The 23,557-nt window shown below is 41.8% G+C and overlaps 1 protein-coding gene across 1 annotated transcript; it reads left to right on the forward strand.

Annotated features, from left to right (window-relative positions):
* The first annotated feature begins 5,444 nt into the window (after window positions 1–5,444).
* On the forward strand, window positions 5,445–18,520 carry FBXO3 (F-box protein 3). Its single transcript, XM_028728302.2, has 11 exons — window positions 5,445–5,713; window positions 8,443–8,532; window positions 9,453–9,607; window positions 11,506–11,620; window positions 11,750–11,954; window positions 12,790–12,835; window positions 13,439–13,523; window positions 13,908–14,030; window positions 14,576–14,691; window positions 15,877–16,067; window positions 17,681–18,520. Exons 1-11 carry the CDS (start codon window positions 5,607–5,609, stop codon window positions 17,810–17,812), a joined length of 1,365 nt encoding a protein of 454 aa, XP_028584135.1. The 5' UTR covers window positions 5,445–5,606; the 3' UTR covers window positions 17,813–18,520.
* The last annotated feature ends 5,037 nt before the right edge of the window (window positions 18,521–23,557 follow it).

The raw sequence follows: 23,557 nt of genomic DNA on the forward strand, positions 1-23,557 counted from the left end.
TGCCAAATCTAGTTGTATATCTGTCAGTACCAATTTAAAGCCTTTCATTTCTACTCTAAAAACATCTGTCAATTGGCATGGGTATTGTGCTATTGATAATTGTTCTAATATGAAGACAGGCAGATAGCCCTGCTGAATTGTCGGCTTACCCCCAAATTTGTGCAGAAAAGACTCCTCACAAATCAGACGTTATGCCTCTCATCTCACTTCTTTTGCCTTCCCCTGCCTGGCTCATGGTTGATTTGTTGTTGTTGCTTGTTCATTTTTATTATTTATTTCCCAATTGGCCTCGCAAGCATTGTAGGCAGCATGGTCCTACATTTTTTGCAGTCCTGTTCCTATATACAGTGCTGCTCCTATATAAATGCACAATAGCTCAACTATTCATTGACCTTTTAAAATCTAAGAGTGTCTGCCAAGCAATCTTGCCCACACGTCTCTAAAGAAAGCCCAGATATCCCAACATATGTGCCCCAGAGAAAAATAAAATATAGGTTAGATAAGGAAGGATGGCAAGGGATGAGATCACACAAGGCAAATTGTACTGTCAAGTTTGGCGGTCAAAATCACCCATTGCAGAAATATGAGGCGTCATGGCTACTTTCTGAGCAAGATGCATGAATGGGACCATTCATTAAGGTTCAAGTGCTGAAGTATGAGGTTATGGTGAGGAAATATTTTTTTCTGGAGAAAATTTGGCCTTTCTCAGACTACCTTGAGAAAGAAGTGATCACCTCCTGGGGTGTTTGGTGTGGGGCAGGAGAACAATTTAAGGACATACTAGGTTACCCTGAGGGTTTATGAGGTTGTGGGCACACAAGAGTCAACCCCTTGAGCTACAGGCTGAGATGGGCTCTGGGGCATCCATAGGGATGGACAGGTACACTAGAGTGAACGCTTTGTTGTGGGGCCATGATGAATATGCTCAGCCTCCACATACCTCAAGGCTCACCAGGAAAAGCTGGGGAGATACACCCAATTCTTGGCTAGAAAGCTACTGTATGCAGCAGGGGACATGCCCAGGGGGTGTGAGTGGGGTGTTCCCCCCTTTATACTGTTGGGAGGTTGCGGAGACAGTCTGTATTGTGCCTGAGTCCTTTCTCATTCCTACTCAGCAGCCCTCGCTTAATAATTGGCTCTTGATTTGCAGATCTCATACTACATTTCAATAAATTTAACCATTCCACCAACATGCCGTCTCTTGAGTCTTCTTCAGTGGTGTAGAGGAGAAAGAAGCAGGGAATGACGGGATTGGGATTGTTTTGAAAGCAGCACCTCACTATTTAACATATGTTTTTATTACAAAACAGAGTGTGAATTATTGGAGAAGTTGTTTTTAAATGTGAAAAAAAAAAAAAGAAATAGATAGCAGATCTCCTTTTATAAAAAGACCAGAAAAGCAATGAAGAAATTAGAGTAAAATGTCACTTCCTTCTATTCCTTTTTAAAAAGTCTTTAGAAATGTCACATCGTCAGAGATCCCATCATGATCCACAAAAATAAAACTGGAAAACTGGGACATTTGATACTGAATTATATTGTTCTTTGGATGTGTTCAGCAACAGCATTATTTGAAAAGTACATCATTATTCAATATTTTTTTCCATTATTCAATGTCATGGTTGGAAAATGAGAGTATTACCGGCAGTGTCGCTTTTTAATTCTGTGCCCTTGGAAAAAAAGGGTAATATCATGTCAGCTTAATGGACTTTTTGGTGACATGAGTAAAACAGGAAGCTGCTGTTAATGCAATATCTTTATTGAAAGCTGGGTACAGCTGTCTCTCCTGCCTCTTTTCTCAAGGTAATACTATGCTCCCAATCCTGTCATACCCAGGAATCAAATTATTTGAATTCTGGACACATCAGCACAAAACTGAAGACACTCTGCCAGATCCATAGTATGCTTGGAAAAGAACATCGTACAGCATCACTCATTTATACGACTGTCAGTCTGGTGCTGTAAATTCACAAGATATGGAGGCCTCGGGTGCCACACTTTTTGTCTCTCTGCTCCTCAATCACCTTCCTTCAATATCTCTACCCTATGTAAGCCAACATTTCATCTCTGGGCCATGTAGCTTTCAAATATCTGCCAGGATACTCAGAGGTTGTCCATGCTGTAAATTTGAATGGAAAACTATGCATTAAGGTGACTACTTGATTACAGTCACCCAGAAAGATTCATGCCAGTTCTGAGATATGCCTTTGGAGAAGAATCTGCAAAAAGTTTGGTAGATCTAAACTAGAATATAGTTGGCACCTACTGACTACATCTATGGTAGGTTTACCCCCTGCTCCTCTTTTATTAGATGGTTCATTTGTAGGCAGAGGAAATTCAATAGGACAACTCATTTTCTCTTCTGCTCTTTGCCAAAAAGAAAATACAGTGCAATACTTAACAAAAATTCAAGACACAGATTGTTTAATTAACATTCATATTCAGTAACCACCTAGATTAAGGTGAGGCTCACATAAGATTAAGCCTTCACATAAACAACGTGTATCAACTTTTGTGACATTGGAAAAAGGAATCTATCTACCGTATTTTTCGCTCTATAAGACACACCAGACCACAAGACGCACCTAGTTTTTGGAGGAGGAAAACAAGAAAAAAAATATTCTGAATCGCAGAAGCCAGAACAGCAAGAGGGATCGCTGCACAGTGAAAGGTGCAATCCCTCTTGCTGTTCTGGCTTCTGGGATAGCTGCGCAGCCTGCATTCGCTCCATAAGACGCACACACATTTCCCCTTACTTTTTAGGAGGGAAAAAGTGAGTCTTATAGAGCAAAAAATACAGTAATAAATATCTAAACAAATCAGCAAGTTACTTAATAAGAATAGAATAGAATAGAATAGAACAGAATAGTTGGAAGATATCACGGGGGTCATCTAGTCCAACCCCCTGCAATGCATGACTCACAGCTAAATAAAAGAGTAATCTGTTTTAGTGGTGGATGCTGGGGGGTTGAGGGACAGAACAGCACGTCATATGGCTTTCCCTGGGTGCCCTACACTAGCCTGCTGTCCTCAGGTGTGATAGAAAATGATGTTCCACCATCAGTGTTGGAAGTACTTCTTAATCAGCTTTCCAGTTGGCTTCCGCACATGAAAATTGTGGAGGCACCATCTTGCCCTTTGACTCTGGCAGCAAAATTCTTGGAATGGTTCTGAATTTTCTCACTAAACTATCAGCAAGATCATATGTGTGCAGTAAGTTGTGAGCCGGCTTTCACATCAGTGAGTTGTGTTTGGTGTTCTCAACATGCTAAGTGTGTGTGTGTGTGTGTGTGTGTGTGTGTGTGTGGAGACAATGGTCCAGTAAGCTCTGTGCAATGGAAGTGGCAACACATTGCGACTGGAATTTATTATGGTTTAAATTTATATTGTGTCTTTTTGAAACCAGGCACCAAGGCAGTTAAAACAAAAGTAATATACAAATACAATACAGTGGTACCTCAGGTTACATATGCTTCAGGTTACAGACTCCACTAAACGATCAACATGCCAAACGATCAACATGCAGTTTGTTTACACCTTAGTCTTGACTTGACTATCTCTAAAAGAAAAAAGGCAACATGTGTTACATAGATACGAGCTCACAGAAAGCAGACACGGCATCAGTGAACTTCAAAGGAGAATTTCTAGCTCACTCACTTGGGAGTTACAGTAGTTACATTGAACTCAGTGGGACTGACTTTTGAGTTAACATGCTTTTAGAATAGAAATGGGTGGAATTGTGGTTTGTTAATAAGATGTACACAGTAATTACTTTCCATAATAAAAGATACTAAGGCTAAAATATGTCTAGATATCTCATCCTACATTCCTGGAAATCTTGCTCCAAATCCAGATGCATCTGGGAATCAGTAATGAGAAAGGTTATTTATGACAACATAGGTAAGGGCAATCTGCCCATTATTATTTCATGTATTCCACGGCTGAACCAACATTATGAAAAACATATTCTGGCACTCAGGCCTGACTGCAAGACCACTTTAAAAAATAGCATAAACAAAAGTTATCATAACCATTCGATAGCAGCTTTTTTATTAATTCCACCCAAAGTCGATGTGTTCTATGGAAGGCAACAAATTTTGGGATTACCATTTTATTTAACCCTTACATTAAAGCTCTTCAGCTGTAAAACATCTTCTTTTTACATAATCCAAGTTGTTACCCAAGTTTCTGAGAAGAGCAGCACACTGAATGTGCATTTCATAGATTAGGGTTATCAGCTACTTCATTACACAGTTACAGGCTCCCTCCTAAAACAGCTGAGTTTTTCTTGAAGGAATGGAATTGGTGTCTTGGGGAAATCTGACACATGCTCAGGGCTGGATTAAGATATTTAGGGGTCATAAGCACTGAAAAGATTATGGTCCCGTCCCCCCCAATAATTCAAAATAAAATCCAGATCGGTAATTCAAAATAAAATCCATGAGCTTTAGGAGGAAACCGATTTTCTAGATCCAGCTCAATCTGGGTTTAGGCCCGGTTTTGGCACAGAAACTGCTTTGGTTGCCCTGTATGATGACCTCTGTTGGGAGAGACAGGGGGAATATGTCCCTGTTAATTCTCACTGATCTCTCAGGAGTTTTTGATATTACTGACCTCTGTTTCCTTCTGGAGCAGCTGTCTGAGTTAGGGGTGGGTGGCAGTGGGGGAGCTTAATGCTCTGGCAAATGGGGGGGGGCAGAGAATAGGCAGTGGCGGGGCTGGTGCACATCCCGGGGGCGTGGTGCGCTGCCCACAGGGGCGTGGCGTGCATCATGGGGGCGGGGCGCGCCATCTGCAGGGGCGTGGTGCCCAGCGTGGGGGGGCAGCCACGATGGCACCCTACTGGGATCGCGCTGCCAGGGGCGGTGCACTCCCCCCACACTCCTCTTCCTCCGCCAGTGGTGGGTGGCACCACTTTGCGGTAGTTCAGGTCCTACTTGGATTGGTCCTACTTGTACACAGCCTGGTGGTACTTCTGCATCCTATGTTGTTGCTTGAAGCTCAGGTGGCCTAAAGTGGAGTTAGTGGAGTAGGGTGCGAGGAAGTCTAATAAAGCCCCGTCCTGCCCCCAGTGATGCCTACTATTTGATAGTTCTTTTTTAAATACTTTTAAAATTAATTTAATGAAATAATTAAAATTAAATGATTTTTTTAAAAATAAATAAACCTCAAATTCTACCTGCTTCCTGGCGCCCTAACTAAGCACGTGCCGTCGCCTTGCCTACTGCGCGTGCTCGAAAGTCAAATCTTGCAGACCCAAAATTGGGAAACGGGAAAGCTACACCTGTTGCATTTCTACCTGCTGCAGTGCAGCTGTTCAAAGGAGCCCTCGCGCCCACAACCCTCCAGGCGAGAAGCGTTTTGTGAGATCGAGGCTTTGGATGCAGCAGCGCGTCCCTTGAGCCCAGTCCAGCCCTGTGTGTGTGTGTGTCTGTGTTTGATAACAAACCAGCGTGAGGGGCGGGAGATGCCTGCCAGGCGGGCAGGAACAAGCCGTAGGCCGCGCTTCGCCCTCGCCCAGCCCAGCCCGGCCCCAGCTGAGCGGGGAGGAGGAGGAGGAGGAGCCTCCCACTCCGGAGCCGAGGCCCGACCAGAGAGGCGTCAAGATGGCGGCGTCCGTTGAGCTGGACTTGCAGCCCCTGAGCCTGGAGTCGCTGCCCACGGACCCGCTGCTGCTCGTCCTCAGCTTCCTGGATTACAGGGACCTCATGAGGTGCGGGGAGCCCGGCGCCCGGCGGGGCTTAATGCGGGGCAGGGCGGCGCTCTCGGGGCTGCCTTTAGGTTCCCTTGGCGGCGCCAACCGTGGGGAAATGGGGAGGAAGAGGAGGAGGGTGGCGGCTGCTGCTGCCGCCTTCTCGGGGGAAGAGAGGGCCATGGCGATCCGTCTCCTTTCACCACAACCACCACCCAAAAAACCCATCAATGGCGGGGCTGCGCGTGCAGGAAACATCTCCATGGAGAAGCTCCCGAATGGGAAGGAAGAGTAGGGGATGCGAGGCTTGGGTTGAGCCGAGTGGGGAAATGGGGCGAGGGATAGCCCTGGTTATGGGAGCTGGGTCGATGGCCCTGTCTGTGGGGAAGCGGCCCCCAACCCATCTCCTTCCCCCCCACCCCCCTGCAAGAGCTCCTGGTGCTCTGGGCTGCTCTGCATTGCACATTTCTGGAGAGGCTCCTGCCGTGGGTCCCAAGTGGCTTCCAAGCTGGCCCTGCGCTGATAGACAGGTTTTCTTTCACCACAGCGCGGCTGTGTCAACAGGTGCTGGCTCTGGGCAACGTGCTCGAAGCCAGCCCTGCCCTAGTGACACCACATGGTGGATGCTTAAAATCCTCTCGGTGGCAGAGGAATAGATTGATAAGGTTTGTGATATGGGGTGTGTGTCTTCCTTTGTGCAAGGTAGCTGGGGGCTGGACTTGATTGAGCGCCACAACCATCTCCTGACATTGTTTTTTAAAAATAAAAAGTAACCCTCTCCTGACAAAAAGTAGCCACAGTGTGCTGTCCTTATCAGGTAGCGAAATGCAGGAGGTGAAATTAAGCCTTTCCTTTTCTACTTCTTTAAACTCAGAATTGTCCCTTCCCAGGCTGCTTTTCCACATGCAGTAGAACATGTATTGGCTCCCATATATTTTCCCTTAAGAAGTGACCAGAGAAGAAAAGTAGCCCCTCTTCATTCCTCTGATTAAATTTGAAACCTGCTGAGGCTTCTTCTCACTTAAAGCAAAACCACAGGACTATTTTTTTCTGGAAGATGCATTTATGTCTAGTTTGGCCCTTGACTGCACATACTTTAGATGAGGCTAGCATTGACAATGCAGCTTGGAAGTGGAACCTTTTAGTTTGAGCCAAGCTTGCAAAGTGCTGAGAGCGAGTTGTTTTGTTAATGTCTGATCATGAAAGCATAGTAAAACTTTGACATGTTCTGCATTCCTTGCAATGGAATTATTCACTTCCAGAATGTTTCTGTGACCCTCTGTTTCAAAACCTGAGATAATCGTGGAGCCAAAATAGATGGACCTCTCCCCTGAGGGAGTTTCCATATATTAATATAAAATTGACTTCAAAAGGAAAAGCCTTTGTTTTACTCTCCTTTGCTTTACAATTTCTTTAAAATGGCTCGTGGAGTGTCCCTAAATTTCCAGTTATTTGTATTTTTTGTGTTTAATGTTATAGATACTATAGTGTCTGCCTCAGTTTGTCTCTATACACTATGATCTAATCTGATGGTGGTGGTAAATATATTCTGCTGTATGAACTGTGCACCCAAATGACAATTCATAGTTTTTCAGTGTTAATGGAAATTCTGTAGAACCTGTAGGGAGGTGTGTACGCCATTGTATTAGGATATCTTGTTTAATGTGCTGAGTTTGACATCTGTTAAAGCTAAAGTTAAGCACAGATAATTGGTGTGCTTTATAAGCAGCCCAACAAAGGCTTGGCAGAATTCCCAATGGTTGGAAGATGGGACTTAAGTATCCCCTTTCATTTCCTATGGCAATGATTCCACATTCCCTGCCATTTATTTCATCTGTCCAAAATCTATATGCTGAGCTCACCTTAACACCATTTAGTCCTTTCCAAAAGGTGCAAATTAATACAACAACCAAAGCTGAGAATTGTAAACACTTGGCAAAATAGCAAATACATACAAATGTGCAACATTACTGGGCTTATGTTACCATGATGTTGCCTCCCATATATGTCACAAGTAGTACAATTCAAATAATTTATACCAAATAGGTTTCTGAACATACAGTTGAACAAACTCTAAATTAACTTGCTCTTCCTGAAGTAGTGATTACGACATGAATTGAATCTCCTGCCCTGAGAGGTATCTCTGATGAGAATAGATGAAAAACCAAAGCTAATTTATTTTAGCTTTTAAGATTAATTTTCTCCCTTGCCCTCTACAGAGGGGCTAGGGTGTTTTTTTTTTGTGTTTTTTTTTAGCTCTTGCTCTCTATTTTTCTCATATTCATCATAACAAGTTGGAAGCTAATGCCCTAACTTGGAGAACTCCAGTTATTTGAAAATTTGGCCCGTATCCAGCCCATTACCAAATCCAAGCACCAGTCCAGTTCCTGAACAGTCTCACTTGATTCTGATGAAATAAACAAAGCTGAATGTCATCAACATACTGATGACTCCTCACTCTAAATCGTCTTCTGATCTCACCCAGCAGCTTCATACAGATGTTAAAGAGCATGGGGTGGGGCACAAAATGAAAGTGTCCAGAATTCCACAACACAGCTGCCATGGAGAAAATGTACAAAAGTGTGGGTTAATTTAGAGAATTGAGTCTTAAAGTGTGAAATCATGTGTCAAATTTAACTTTAAAAACTGGAAATTCTCCAGCATTTCTGTACAAAGTACAAGTGTAATCATTACTGAACCTAGTTTTAGTCTGACTTGTAGAGAAATTTAAACTGACTTTGTATTTGCAGCTGCTGTTGCGTAAGCCGTAGATTAAATCAGTTTTCAAGTCATGATCCACTGTGGAGGAGGCACTGTAAGAAATATTGGCTTTTGTCTGAGTAAGTATGGCTAGTGTTTAATTTACATAAAATGAGAAAATTATTCAGTTGTGTTACCAGTTTTCTGTCTGGTAAATTTACAAGTTTTTGTAGACTACTTCTTGGATTAAAAGTTGTGTGCATTAAAAAATAAATTTTGAAATAGCTGAAAAAGTATGCAAGGATCAGCTCAATATGAAATAATCTGTTAGTAAATAATAGCTTCCTCCTGAAAAGATGCTAGGTGGTGCTGATTCTCTAGTAGATATACTAGAATAGCTTAGCTTGTCTAAGTCGTAGGGTAGTTCTATGAAAAATGTTGCAATATTCTTATCCCATAGGTTTTAATTGGAATCTAATTGGATATCAGAAAATTGCATGTTTGTGTTTGGATTAATTGCCGCTCATTTTGACACACAGTCACTTTTACAGGTTTCCTTGGTAAAGCATGCATGAAAATTCACATGGCACTATGCCCCCCCCCCTTTTTTTTTGCTGGCCAGCCCTATGTTTCTTATGCATAAGGATTCTTTATTCACACCTGTGGCAAAGCCTTGACTGTTTTTGTGACATCCTCTAGAATGAATTCATAAATCATTAGCCAATTATCAGAATGGTATTTTGCTTTCCCTTTTGTAAAATCTTATTTCTGTTGTTTCTGTACAATATTACACAATTATGAGGCTTATTCTTCCTTCCTGCTTTTTGTGTGCATATTATTCAAAATTAAATACAACTCCAGTTGAATTTTTTTAATGGGATAGTTAAACACTTATGCAAATCCTGCTCATTGAACTGTAATCCAAACTTCTGAACTGGAATTTACCTAAAAAAATTGGAAATTAGCAAATGGGGGGGGGTACTAAGAGTTTTCAAAAAATGCATATATGCAATATTCTTACTACTTATTTCTGTTTAGATATTGTTTTTTATCTTTTTAGAGCTGAGAAATCTCGGAGTTGGAAAGCAATCTTTATAGATACGTATGCTGATCTCGGAAGGTATATTCAAATTTATGCTACACTTAAAAAGGCCTGGGATGATTTAGAAAAATATCTGTTTCAGCGTTGTCCTCGGATGATTACTTCTTTGAAAGGTATTGTTTATCTCTAAAGTTATCGTTTTAGATCAGTGTCAAGTGCCACTTAATGAACACCCTAGATTATTTAACTATTGCCAACATGCCTGTTAAGCTGAAAACAGTTCTGTCCTCCCCCTTTTTTATTTTAGCCTTCTTTGTGTGTGCTTAGCTGTCAATCTGGCATAGTGATCTAGAACAGGAAAAGGAAAACCAAATGGACCTCGAAAGCATAATATAGTAATGAGTGTGGTATTTTTCACAAACTGTTAAATAATGTACAGTATCTGTAAACATGATGAAATTAAGGAAAGCTTAAGGACCCAATTTGTAGTGGGTTTTCTGACTTTGATGTGAATCGGTGCTAGCCTGTCCAGTGCGGACAGGCAAAACACTATTGAATTTTGCATTTTATTTTTGTTAATTCTAATTCCCAGTTTTGTACAAAGGCAAAAGTGCAGCAGCAATAGAGTTTTGAAGAAGTAGATATGAAAAGCACACACTGTGAGATTTGAGGAATGGTTTGAACAAGATGTTCTTACCCCTGAATTCTGCATCTTTCCATTAATCATTCAGCAACTGGTTTGTCGAGGGTGGGGGTAGAGATGCTCCTTAAAACACCAAAATGGGGTCCATGTGTGTGGATCTTTTCCCAGAGGTCTCACTGCTTTTCTGGAAATCTGAGAAGATTATGGGGGGAAAGGAGAATCCCTTTCAGCTGCGCTGAATTTCAAAGAGGTTTGCAAAGCAGCTATATGTCTCAATCTTATAGGCTTCTAGACAATGGGGGGCAACAGGAAGTCTTAACCCTAAATTCAGAATTTTTTAAAAGCTCAACAAATTATTATTATTTTTTTAAAGAAAGCATTTCATTGTACTTTTGCACACTAATGAAGTGCAGAAATGTTTTTCAAAGCCTCAGGATCAGCTCTTCCTCCCCCACTTCTCAGAGGAGCTTCTTCAAATGACACCCACCCCCCAAGTCTGGAACATGCCCTGCCCTTTTCCTGCCTTTCTTCTTGTGGGGGGGAAAACAATAATACATGCTTTTAAAAGTTTAATCAGTGTGCTAGAGCAGATGTGCATTCTTATCAAGCAAAACCAACCATATATTGCAAGTGGTCTCTTATTTTTCTTTAGCAGCCAGTTTTGGAGCAGCTGTTTCATTGTTCCTCTTTCCTTCACTATAGAGACATGCAAGGGGAATGTAACTCTCTAGTGCCATTTTAATTTCACTTGCAGCTGATAGTGTCTCAGCATTACTAAAAACCCTAGAATGGAAGCAGCCATACTAGGTGAGAATGATAGTTACTGTAGGCTTTGGAATACATGAATCTCTTTTGGGGTTACGAAGGGTTTGACATGACTAAATGACTAAACAACAAACATTAACACATGCCATTTTCTCTCTTATATGGCCCTTGAAAATTATTTATTCTCCTCCTGAGTAATAGTTGGCAAATATTTTAGCCACAAATTGCATAGGGCAGGAGAATCGGACAAAAACTGCTTCTGAGTCTGGACTACAGACTACTAGTTGGCCTTCCTTGTTTTACAGCATTGTGCCCCTATACAAATTATATGCTTTGGCTTGAATTAAGACAGACTTCTATCTCTGGTTTGTCTTAAAAAGAAGCCCACCACTTTGGAGTACATAGGTGTTTTCCAAAAGCAAAAGACATTATGCTTTTCGTGTAGTGTTTCTGACATAAGTATTAATGTCTGTTTCAGAAAAAGTAAACTGAAGAAGCCCTAGGAAAGTATATGATTCTAAACACAGTTGTCACACCTGCTGACTTGAATGGGGCTTGCTAAAGAGGTTTTAACATCACATCTTAAATAAGTTACTGCAAAATGCATTGTTTATATTGTCTGAAGATAATCTGCTAAATGGTATAGTTTTTGAATGCTCACAGAGAGTGTTCGGGAGGAAGATCTGGATGCTGTGGAAGCACAAATTGGTTGCAAACTCCCCGATGACTATCGATGTTCATTTCGGATCCATAATGGACAGAAGCTAGTCGTTCCAGGGTGAGAAGCTAACGTTAACTGTCATTGCTAATTGGCAGTCGGCCGCTACGTAAGCTTGCACATACTTGAAATTTGTTTCTTCCAATGGTTAATAATGTCTCTCCCCCTTTTCTTTCTGTCTTTCCAAAGGTTGATGGGAAGCATGGCCCTTTCCAACCACTATCGCTCTGAAGATTTGCTGGACATCGACACAGCAGCCGGTGGTTTTCAGCAGCGGCTAGGACTGAAACAGTGCCTCCCCTTAACCTTTTGCATCCACACTGGATTGAGTCAGTACATGGCTCTGGAAAGCGTGGAGGGTCGCAATAGTTACGAGATCTTCTACCAATGCCCAGTAAGAAAGACTTGTAAATAGACACTTTAGACAACACTAATGCTACTCATTATCTTCAGTAGATGAAACTGATGCAGTATATGTGTGTAGAATGTTTTAAAAAATCTAAAATCAGCTGTCTTTCATCTCTGAGCTACTTCCCACCATCCACAAAAGGCCACATAAATGTTCAAACGTTCTAACTTGTGAAGGAGAGGGGCTTTTAAATGGCAGCTATTGCTATAATTGCCAGGGAAGTGAAGGCTGATCATTAGGACCTGGAGCTGAGAGACAGGCAAAGCAGGGCTACTAGTGAAGAAGCTGGGGATGTGATGATGGGGAAGGAGGATCTTGCAAGTTGATTAGAAGTCTGCCTCCAAAAAAATTGGCTTCTTACAAGTGTGTCTAGTGCATAAAAATCAAACTTCACACTTTGAAATAATAGTAAGTTATTTATTAACAGTGCATGGGGGGGGGGGGAATCAAAGCACCCTATTGTTGATAGCGGTACATAAAACACCAATTTGGTTTTTAACTACAGGAAGGGCCATAACTAAGTAGAAGAACTTCTGAAAGCTATCTAATATTAAAAAACACACACATTAATATAAAGACTGTTTTATTGATACTATAATTTCAAAGAAATAAATCTAACTTTTCAAGTTGAGTTTTCTACCAAATTTTCACAGACGAGATGGGAACATAAAGTGACTTGCACAGATGAAACACTTAATTTTGCTCTTTTTTTACTACTGGTTATAAACTAATATTTTCCTGCAGTATTGTATGGTACAAATGTCACCTGTAAATCCAGTTTTTAAGAATACAAATAAACTTTTCCCTTTTTCTTTTAAAGGATCAAATGGCCCGCAATCCATCTGCAATTGATATGTTTATTACAGGTAAAAGTATTTTGGAACTTAAATGGGAAACAATTTAGAGACGTCAATATGAATTGGAATATGTCTGGAACTTTATCCACTTATCTCAGCATACAGTATTTGCTCATTCTAGAACTTTTGCACCCTAGGGGACAAACTATATGTTAAACTGTGATCACGCGTAATATTGCAAGATGTTGGGAGAGTGCATTTATAAGCAGAGAATGAAAGTAAGCGTAACTCTTCAGGTGCTAGAATCCAAATCATATCTCTTGAAATCTACCCACACAAGTTCGGTATTTGCAAGATAAGTTTGGGCACTAGCACTGTATCTAAAAGCAGCCAGGTGGTGGAAGATAAGAGCACATCCTTTCACTTCACTTCCATTCTCTGGCTTGGAGTGCCCTGTCTCGAGAGGGAGAAGGAAAAACCAAATCTTGGTTGCATTTGTGCCTTACCACGTACTTGAGACTGCTAATGGTCAGAGCTAGGTGACCACCACCTGGGAGGTCTGAACTGTTCTTTGTTTTGTTTTGTTTTGTTTTGTTTTTAGTCATAGCATATGTAATTGGCATACTGGCCTTTTTATGACCTTGTGAAATGTTTCTCCCCCTTTGCCATTAGGTAGCTCCTATTTGGAATGGTTCACCTCCTATGTAAACAATGTAGTAACAGGTGGCTATCCCATCATCAGAGACCAGATTTTCAGGTATTATGGCTTTGGTTTACAATCTGTGGTACAGATTACAAAATGTATTACAAAATGTAATAATCTTAAACTTGTAACAAAAATAAATTATCATCTTATAATATTTGTTAGACATGTATGTGAGAATGAGGTAGTAAAGCAAAGCACACTTATTATTTACAATAATAACATTGTAATGTTAGCAATACATTTGCACTATGTTCTGCAGAAACAGATATAGTCTAAATGGCATTAAGCAGGTGCAGAGAATGCCTTCTCTTATTATGGAGAGAAATAGATGCACAAATTGTAAGGTGAAAGTTGGTTTTATACAAATGAATTTTTCAGTATTTGTTTATTCTTTAAACTATCAGACAAGATAATGCCTTTTTCTTTATTTGCTAGATACGTTCATGACAAGAGTTGCGTAGCAACAACAGGAGATATTACTGTCTCTGTCTCCACATCTTTTCTACCTGAACTCAGTTCTGTACATCCACCTCACTATTTCTTTACTTACAGAATCAGGTAGGAGCAGTAAATGAATGCTGATTTTATCAATGTGTTACTCACACATCTTGAAGCTTTCTTTGCTCACTGGCAAAATTCTAAACGACCTAAAATATGTCCTTCCAAAATCACAATTTATCAGTGAGAGATAAAAAGTAAGAATGGGGAAATGTTGAATGCTTTTTACAAGACTGCACTGAAGTTACTTCTTTGCTTTTGACTTCCTTTTCTGTAGTGTTCTATAGAACATATTCTTTCTTCTAACATCTGTTCAATTGTTATTTTTCCTGTGTAATAATTACAGGATCTAGATCTTCCCCCTTAGGGTAGCATTTCTTGGACAGTCAAATTACTACATTGTGTCAGAGAAAAACATGACTCTTATGCCCCTGCTAATGAGTGTTGTTTGTAATGTGGTCAGACGAGTGTCACAGCTATTTCCTTCCACCTCTCAAGGCCCTAAAACAGTTAAAATATTCTGGATAGTATTTTAAGGAAGGTAATAGTTTTTGGCTAGTGCTTTTGCTCTCTCACTAAAATGAGTATTTTGCATAATTTTTTAGAATTGAGATGTCCAAAGATGCTCTTCCAGAGAAGGCTTGTCAGCTAGACAGTCGGTACTGGAGAATAACCAATGCCAAAGGTGATGTGGAGGAGGTGCAAGGTCCTGGAGTAGTAGGTAAGGAATATTTAAAGAATGTAACTGTTTTAAAAACAACAACAACAAATGCAGGGTGCAGTTAGAGAAACCTTGATCCTTTTCTTCTCAGCCATGATTCCAATCTAAGCAACCATCGCTGCCCCCGCTGTGTGGCAATTAAACTTTTTAAAAAAAGGTTTCTTTGTTGCAAGTGCACCATCACTGAGGAAGGACTGAAAAAGAAGCCTGCAACAGTGGGATGAAAACGAAAGAGACATTCTCTTCTTTGCTTCCCTGCAACAGCACATGGAGAGGGAATGAAGGAGGGGAAGGCTTTCTACCCTTTTCCCTGCTGCAGCTGCTGCTGCTGCTGCTGCTGCTACTGCTGCTGCTACTACTGCTACTGCTACTGCTACTGCTACTGCTACTGCTACTGCTACTGCTGCTTCCTTCAGCAAGGAGCGGGGAGAAGGAAGGGGAGAAACGTGTGGTGGGCAGTGGCATCAGGGCAGGATGATTTCTTGGGAGCTGCCCCAGACTGTCCTGCCTGTTGCTCTGTGGCTTATCTGAGGTGGCTGCCACACTTACTCACCTGCTTGCTTGGGCTGCCTGCTCACTCGCTCTGTCTTCCTGCCTGCCTGGGCCTCACACCAACTGCCTCTCAAATAAGCCATGCAAACTGCAGCATGGCAGCACCCTTACAATTTTATACTAAAATTAAAATCTATAATAGTATAGATTGCTCGCTCTTTGTTTCTTCGAAGTCTGTGGCACTGTTCTAAGGGCCAAACTACACATTACAATAAACATGCTGTTTAAAAAAGCGTGCTTAAACTGGCCAGTTTTATTGGGGCGAAGGGGAGTAGTTTTGAGGCCCTGCACTGAAACTTGTTCTCAGTCTAAATTGGAGCCCAGTTTTTGGTGAGAAACACTCCCCCATGACCATGGCTGATAAACTGCCCCCATATATTCTGTTTGCTGTATAAATATCACATTTGAGGGCAAATAGCAGTCAAGAGAGTGGGTTTGTTTGTTTGTTTTTGTCAAGAAAGTGGTATGGGGCCTGTATTGGAACCAGTCTTGTGGCTGTATTTCTTTTAGAAATAAAAGTGACTAGTTGTAAGCACACTTTTTTTAAAAGTTCATTGCAATGTTAAGTTTGATCCTAATTGAAGTATGTTTGGTTCCAGAGGTTGAAGTCCTCTGTTAATTTTGTTTCTACAGGAGAATTTCCCATAATCAGCCCTGGTCGGGTTTATGAATATACCAGCTGTACGACATTTGCCACTACTTCAGGGTACATGGAAGGATACTATACATTCCATTGTCTCTACTATAAAGACAGATTTTTTAATGTTACCATTCCTAGATTTCATATGGTTTGCCCAACGTTCAAAGTATCTACAGCACGCATGGTAAGTTAAAATGGATGTTTTTAGGCCTTAACTCTTCTCTTTGGTTTCCAGAAAACAATTGGATTTTGTGTTTAAATATAAATAGTGATCTCCTTTTTGCATAAAACTAGGTTAATAGTTTTTAGAAGCTATAAGGTGAGTAAAGTAAAAAAATACCTAGTTTAAAAATGTGTGTGCTCAAGTATCATACTTGTTTCTTTATCAATTATGAGCAAAAATGCAGTGAGGGGATTGATAACAACTTTCTCATATATGGGATTATGAAATGTGTATAAAGGTCCTGGAACATTTGGGAAAAGCCTAAGTAGTAAAATGTCTTTTCTGACTGCTTGTTTTGTTGTTTTTTGCTTTGCTTTGCTTTGTTTTTTGAGTAATGCTCAGTTTGGGGAAGAACAAATATATTAGATATATTAATAATTTGATATTGCCTACATATTATATAAAAGGGACATGGGTGGCGCTGTGGGTAAAACCTCAGTGCCTAGGACTTGCCGATTGCATGGTCGGCGGTTCGAATCCCTGCGGCGGGGTGAGCTCCCATCGTTCGGTCCCAGCTCCTGCCCACCTAGCAGTTCGAAAGCACCCCTAAGTGCAAGTAGATAAATAGGTACCGCTTTATAGCGGGAAGGTAAACAGCGTTTCCGTGCGCTGCGCTGGTGCTGGCTCGCCAGAGCAGCTTCGTCACGCTGGCCACGTGACCCGGAAGTGTCTTCGGACAGCGCTGGCTCCCGGCCTCTTAAGCGAGATGAGCACACAACCCCAGAGTCGGTCACGACTGGCCCGTACGGGCTGGGGTACCTTTACCTTTACATATTATATACCGTATTTTTCTCTCTATTACACGCAGATTTTTTCTCCTAAAAAGGAAGGGGAAATGTCTGTGCGTGTTATTGAGCGAATGTGGGGGGGGGGGTCCCTGGAGCCGATTAGGGGAGCGCAGGAACAAAAATCAGCAAAAATCAAATCGTGCGTTGCGTCGGAGAGGGAAACCTGAAAAGAGGAAGTTGCTGCTTTCCTGCATTCTGCCTCAGGGTCTTACTGCCCACTCGCTTGTGTTTCATTGCTGTGTTTGCTCAAACGGAACAAAGAGCAGGCAAATCCCCTCCCCTCCAGGCAAGCAGAGGGGAAAGCAGAGGTCTTTCCTTCTAATTCCTCTCCGTGCTCCTCGCAGGCAGCCAGAAAACATGCAGGAGCCAGCTCCCCTTCCTTTTATTTCCTGCTGCTGCTCCCTGCATGCCCCCAGAATCTGTTGTGTCCACTGGCATTGTTTTGGATCTTGCCCAATGCCTACTAAAGAACCAAAGAATTGTCCTACTGTCTAGTGTCCAATATATAGCATAATGCCATCTTGAATGGCTGTGACAGGAATTTCAGCCCAGCCCCAGGCTTTCTGTTGGGTAACACTTTGGCAATCTGTTGGAAACCAGACATAGTTGTATAAATGCCATACAAACTACAAGAGATGTTAAAGTATTTTACTTTTTCTGTGGTACTCATTGATCCTTTGTTTAATGCAGCTCAGCTTGATAAACATGATAACATTTAGTTGGGGTAGTTTTGCAAGGAAACTTTGTCAAAGAGCTTACCTATATTACTTTTGTTCCTGCATTTAGGAAACCAATCATAACGAATGTGCGATGGATGAAGACGAAGACTCAACAGATACTGATGAATATGAAGACAGACGCAGAATTCTGGACATCCCTGTTCCTTCTGGACGGGGACGTTGCCCGCGTCAAACTTGAGCAAACTTCCAGAAAAACAAAACAAAGACCTATTGATTCTGCAGAAAATATTTCTGTGGAAGATACCATGTAAAAATATTTCTGAATATTAAGTCATTATTTGGCAGAGGAGCAACTAGCATGAGTGCTGGTTCTGGCTTGCATCTGAGCAGATTATACAAACAGGGTTCTCTTTTGTCATGTGTTTGCTTCTCGAAAGAGAATATGTTGGGTAGAGGTGGGAATACAGTAGTGTGGTGAGCTATATTCTTCCAAAAAGCTTTGCAGTTGAAAGTAATCATTGTAAATTTAAACTTCCTTAAAACCAGAATGGTGCTGCCCATTTTTCTTTCCGTTCCTTTTTTTAATTAAAGCAGCAAACAAAATGGAAAATTAGGCATGTCATTTTCACAATGATTTTGTATTACTATTTCATCTCTTGACATATGTGAATGAAATAACTGAAGTTAAATATGTATAGCCATTGGGACGAATATGTATGTTTTTAATGGAACACTCTGAAATGCTTGAAAGGGAGCTGGTCTAATGTTTTAAATCCTGCATCATGCGCCTTTTTGAACATGGAATATGCATATTGCCTACTGCATTTCTTCATTTATTATATAATATAAATATGTAAATAGCTTGATTTTCCTCTTCAACTGCCATTTAACTATTGTGATACGTGTTTAGAATTTTAAGTATAAACATGTTTTCCTGAACACTAAATGGTTTTCTTTATAACTGTCTCACTAAAAATGAAGAGAACTTGAAATAAGTATTAACTCGAACATTTACATTGATGGGTATTAATATATATATATATAGCAAAGGACAGGTGAGATGTAGTTTCGTACAGCAGTTGCACCATTCTATAAAGTAGTGGGGGCTTTAGGCTGCAATCACATACACACATACTTGGGAGTAAATCCTATTCTACTCCCAAGTAGACATGTCTAGGACTGTACTGTTAAGCAGCGGTGGTAGAAAGGATTCACCTGTAATAAAACTGGAAAATCTGTCATAGACTTCTATGCCAGGATAGGGACCTGTAGGGACCTCCAGATGTTGTTGGGACTACATCTCCCATCATCCCTGGAAATGCTGCAGATTGAACCTTGGGCCTTCTTCCCGCAGTGCAGATGATATACAAATAAGCTGTAGCCCTTCACTGATAGTGTGGCTCAGATGTTCCTCCGAATGATATATAATTAGGATTTACCAACTGTACTTGGTACATAAGATTGGGGGCGGGGAGTAAAAAGAAAAGTAAAATTCATAATTAAGAAAATATCAAATTGATACTCCTAGCTGAAGTAAACTGCAACTATAATTTCCAAAAAGAGTGAACTTGTTACATTGTGGAAAGCGTTTGAATTTTCTCAAAGCCATAGTTGTATAATAATTTATTGTAGGGTTTGTATTATACATTTACAGCATAATCTACAGCAAAGGGAATCCAGGTAAAGTCAGGATGCAGTTTTTTAAAGTATTGTGATTCTGAAAATATTTTAATTAGCTTATGAACTTGTTTTTCCTCCTCATTTTGGCTAGAACAAAAACAGTACTTATCGCAGATGGTGATTTGGGAAAGGGGGTTGAAATAAACCAGCATCTCTGATTTGTTTCCCCCCTTGTGATTACAGGAAGGAGCAAAACAGCCATGATCAGTTTATGATGACATTTACCATGACATGCTACCAATGCCTATCAGACCCCTTTATCCTATGAGATGATACTTTTACTGAGGCTAGATAACCTCAGTAAAAAAAAAAAAAAAATCCTCATTCCAGGAGGTTTAAGATATTTCCCTATATATGTTTGTTTACATGTCAGTTGAGTGCTAAACTTCAGGAGGAAGTAAGCTCTACAGAAACTTTTGCTGTATGTAGTAAACCTGACAATGCTGTCCATACTATTCCCAGTTCCCATAACTGCATACAGCCAACTTGAGAAGGGTTTGAAGTTTATATGCCCAGGCACCTTTTTATATACTGTAGGCTACCTCATGTCATCCTTATCTTCCTTATCCCAGTAGGTAACTGTTCTTGAAGTTCTTTGAATATCAGAAGCTAGCATCCCATCTGATATACAGTGGTACCTAGGGTTAAGAACTTAATTCGTTCTGGAGGTCTGTACTTAACCTGAATCACCACTTTAGCTAATGGGGCCTCCCGCTGCTGCTGCTGCAGCACGATTTCTGTTCTCATCCTGAAGCAAAGTTCTTAACCCGAGGCAATATTTCTGGGTTAGTGGAGTCTGTAACCTAAAGCGTATGTAACCTGAAGCGTATGTAACCCGAGGTACTACTGTATACCATGTGCCTTACTCTCTATCCTTTCTGGAAGCGAGAATATATGTTAAAAACAAGCTTTCCAATCTGGATAAAAAGGTCTCTGATGTAGGTGTTTTATTGCTTTCAAATACATACAGTATTCAGAACCAGTTTGTTCTCAGTGTGGAGGCAGTGTTTAGCCTAGGTAAAGGGTAAAGGGACCCCTGACCGACTCTGTGTTGTGGCCGACTCTGGGGTTGCATTGTTCATCTCGCTTTATTGGCCGAGGGAGCCGGCGTACAGCTTCTGGGTCATGTGGCCAGCATGACTAAGCCGCTTCTGGCAAACCAGAGCAGCGCACGGAAACGCCATTTACCTTCCCGCCGGAGCGGTACCTATTTATCTGCTTGCACTCTGACATGCTTTTAGGGCAGCAGCTGAAGAAGGAACAAAAAGGGTTTTCTTGTGTGAGTTTCTTGTGGCTGTTTAGCTGCTCTCTCTGTGCAAAGGTCAGAGGGGGCAGGGCTTCTGTTGAGGTAGGTGATTAGCTGTGGGAGGAGCTTATCAGAGTTTTAGGGCAGCAGCTGAAGAAGGAACAAAAAGGGTTTTCTTGTGTGAGTTTCTTGTGGCTGTTTAGCTGCTCTCTCTGTGCAAAGGTCAGAGGGGGCAGGGCTTCTGTTGAGGTAGGTGATTAGCTGTGGGAGGAGCTTATCAGAGTTTTAGGGCAGCAGCTGAAGAAGGAACAAAAAGGGTTTTCTTGTGTGAGTTTCTTGTGGCTGTTTAGCTGCTCTCTCTGTGCAAAGGTCAGAGGGGGCAGGGCTTCTGTTGAGGTAGGTGATTAGCTGTGGGAGGAGCTTATCAGAGTTTTAGGGCAGCAGCTGAAGAAGGAACAAAAAGGGTTTTCTTGTGTGAGTTTCTTGTGGCTGTTTAGCTGCTCTCTCTGTGCAAAGGTCAGAGGGGGCAGGGCTTCTGTTGAGGTAGGTGATTAGCTGTGGGAGGAGCTTATCAGAGTTTTAGGGCAGCGGCGCGCGCCTAGCGGCGCGCGCAGTTTGATCCATATTTTAGATTTAGGGGAGCTAGTCTCAAACATTTGTTGGGGGAGACCTAGATTTTTTGGGGGGGATTTATTTGTCCTGTCTCCACACTTTTAATGATAGAGGACCACTGTAGTCACCCCCAACGACACGTTCTCAAGATGGAGGGTGAGGGAACAGCTGCAGTCGCCTGTGGTTCCTGCGCAATGTTTGCCATCTTGCCAAAGGTTGCAGGCAGCTTTACCTGCAGCAATTGCATGTTGATTGCCCTCTTAAAAGACAAAGTCCAGCAACTGGAGGAACATGTAGCTACGCTCCAAAGAATTAGAGACCTGGAACTCTTCTTGGAAGCAACAGAGCACACCGTCTCCACCAAGGAAGAGACAGGGGACTCCCCTGAGAAGGTGGCTAGTTCACCAACACAGGAGCCAGATATATGGAGAAACGTGACTCAAAGAAGTAGGAGGCCCAGGGTTCGCTCTGATTGTTTAGAAATACGCAATCGCTTTGAGGTCCTTTCCCCTACCATGGAAGACGAAGAGCAGACTCCATTTGAGGATCTCTCCCTCATTACAGTCGATCAGGTATATGAAGACGAGCAGCAAAGGCAGTCCTCAGGGAATGTCCAGGCGACCTTGGAACGGACAGCTCACAGAAGAACCCCGACCAGACCTAAGAGGAGGCGTGTGGTGGTGATAGGGGATTCCCTACTGAGGGGAACAGAAGCAGTGATCTGTGGGCCTGACAAGATGTCTCGGGAAGTGTGCTGTCTCCCCGGGGCTAAGATCCAAGATGTAACTGAACGACTGCAAGGAATCATAAAACCCACTGACAAATACCCCTTCCTCTTGGTTCATGTGGGAACCAATGACACTGCAAGCAATAGCCTCCAGAAGATCAAAAGAGATTATGAGGCTCTGGGCAGGAAATTGAAGCAATTAAATGCACAAATTGTCATCTCATCTGTCCTCCCAGTTGAACGACGTGGCCCAGGGAGAGAGGGAAAAATAGTGGAAGTGAACAACTGGCTTCGCAAATGGTGTAAACAGGAACGGTTTGGATTCTTAGATCACGGACTGCAGTTTCTTGAAGATGGACTTCTGGCAAGCGATGGGCTGCACCTCACAACGGTTGGGAGGAATGTTTTTGCAAAAAATCTCAGAAACCTCATCAGGAGGGCTTTAAACTGACTAATGTGGGGGAGGGAGACAGTGCTCCTGAAGGTAGGAGTCTATCAATTGATGAAGATGATCATCCAAATGTCATAGACCGAATGGAGCAAAGAGCATGCAGACCTAGTGGTGGGAGGAGAAAATCCTTAAATAAGAGACACGGGGGAATGATTAATGGACTTCAATGTCTGTACACTAATGCGCAAAGCATGGGAAATAAACAAGATGAGCTTGAGCTCCTGGTACAGCAAACTAAATATGACATAATAGGAATCACTGAAACCTGGTGGGATAAATCCCACGATTGGAATGTAATAATGGAGGGATACAATCTATTTCAAAGAAACAGACCAGACAAGAAAGGAGGAGGAGTGGCGTTATATGTCAGGGATGTGTATACCTGTGAAGAGATCCAAGATTTAGAACCTCAAAGCCAAAGTGAGAGCATTTGGGTGAAAATTAAGGGAGAGAAGAATAACAGTGACCTCATTGTGGGAGTTTACTATAGATCCCCAAGCCAAACGGAGGACATAGATGATGCCTTCCTGGAACAGATGGCCAAGCATGCAAAAGGAAGGGAGATAGTAGTAATGGGGGACTTCAATTACCCTGATATTTGTTGGATGTCAAACTCAGCCAAGAGCATAAGGTCAAACAGATTCCTCACTGCCCTTGCAGACAACTTCATTGTCCAGAAAGTGGGAGAAGCAACAAGAGGAACAGCCATTTTAGATCTGGTCCTAACCAATGTTGATGACCTGGTTAGTGGGGTAGAAGTGGAAGGATCATTAGGCGCGAGTGATCATGCTCTTCTGAAGTTTACTATACAGCGGAAAGGAGCAGCCAAGCATACTAGGACTCAATTTCTCGACTTTAAGAAAGCCGACTTCATAAAGCTTAGGGAAGTGCTGGGTGAGATCCCATGGACAGTAATACTAAAAGGAAAGGGAGTTCAAGATGGCTGGGAGTTTGTTAAGAGGGAGATAGTAAAAGCACAACTTCAGGCAATACCAATGAGACGGAAACATGGAAGGTGCCTAAAGAAGCCAGGGTGGCTATCTAAAGAACTTTTAACTGAGTTAAGATTAAAAAAGGATGTGTACAAAAAATGGAAAAGGGGGGAAACCACCAAAGAGGAATTCAAACAAATAGCCAGCACGTGTAGACACAAAGTCAGAAAAGCTAAAGCACAAAATGAACTCAGGATTGCTAGAGAGGTTAAAAGCAACAAAAAAGGCTTTTATGGGTATGTTCGTAGCAAAAGGAAGAACAAAGAAACCGTGGG

Source organism: Podarcis muralis, chromosome 1 (assembly GCF_964188315.1).
Source record: "Podarcis muralis chromosome 1, rPodMur119.hap1.1, whole genome shotgun sequence".
NCBI classification, from domain to species: Eukaryota; Metazoa; Chordata; class Lepidosauria; order Squamata; family Lacertidae; genus Podarcis; species Podarcis muralis.

Excerpts from the sequence above, each read along its gene's own strand:
- FBXO3 (XM_028728302.2), top strand. The coding sequence starts at position 5,607 with ATGGCGGCGTCCGTTGAGCTGGACTTGCAGCCCCTGAGCCTGGAGTCG. Across the intron at positions 8,533-9,452 it reads AAATATTGGCTTTTGTCTGA|AGCTGAGAAATCTCGGAGTT; the intron begins GTAAGTATGGCT and ends TTATCTTTTTAG. Across the intron at positions 12,836-13,438 it reads AATTGATATGTTTATTACAG|GTAGCTCCTATTTGGAATGG; the intron begins GTAAAAGTATTT and ends CTTTGCCATTAG.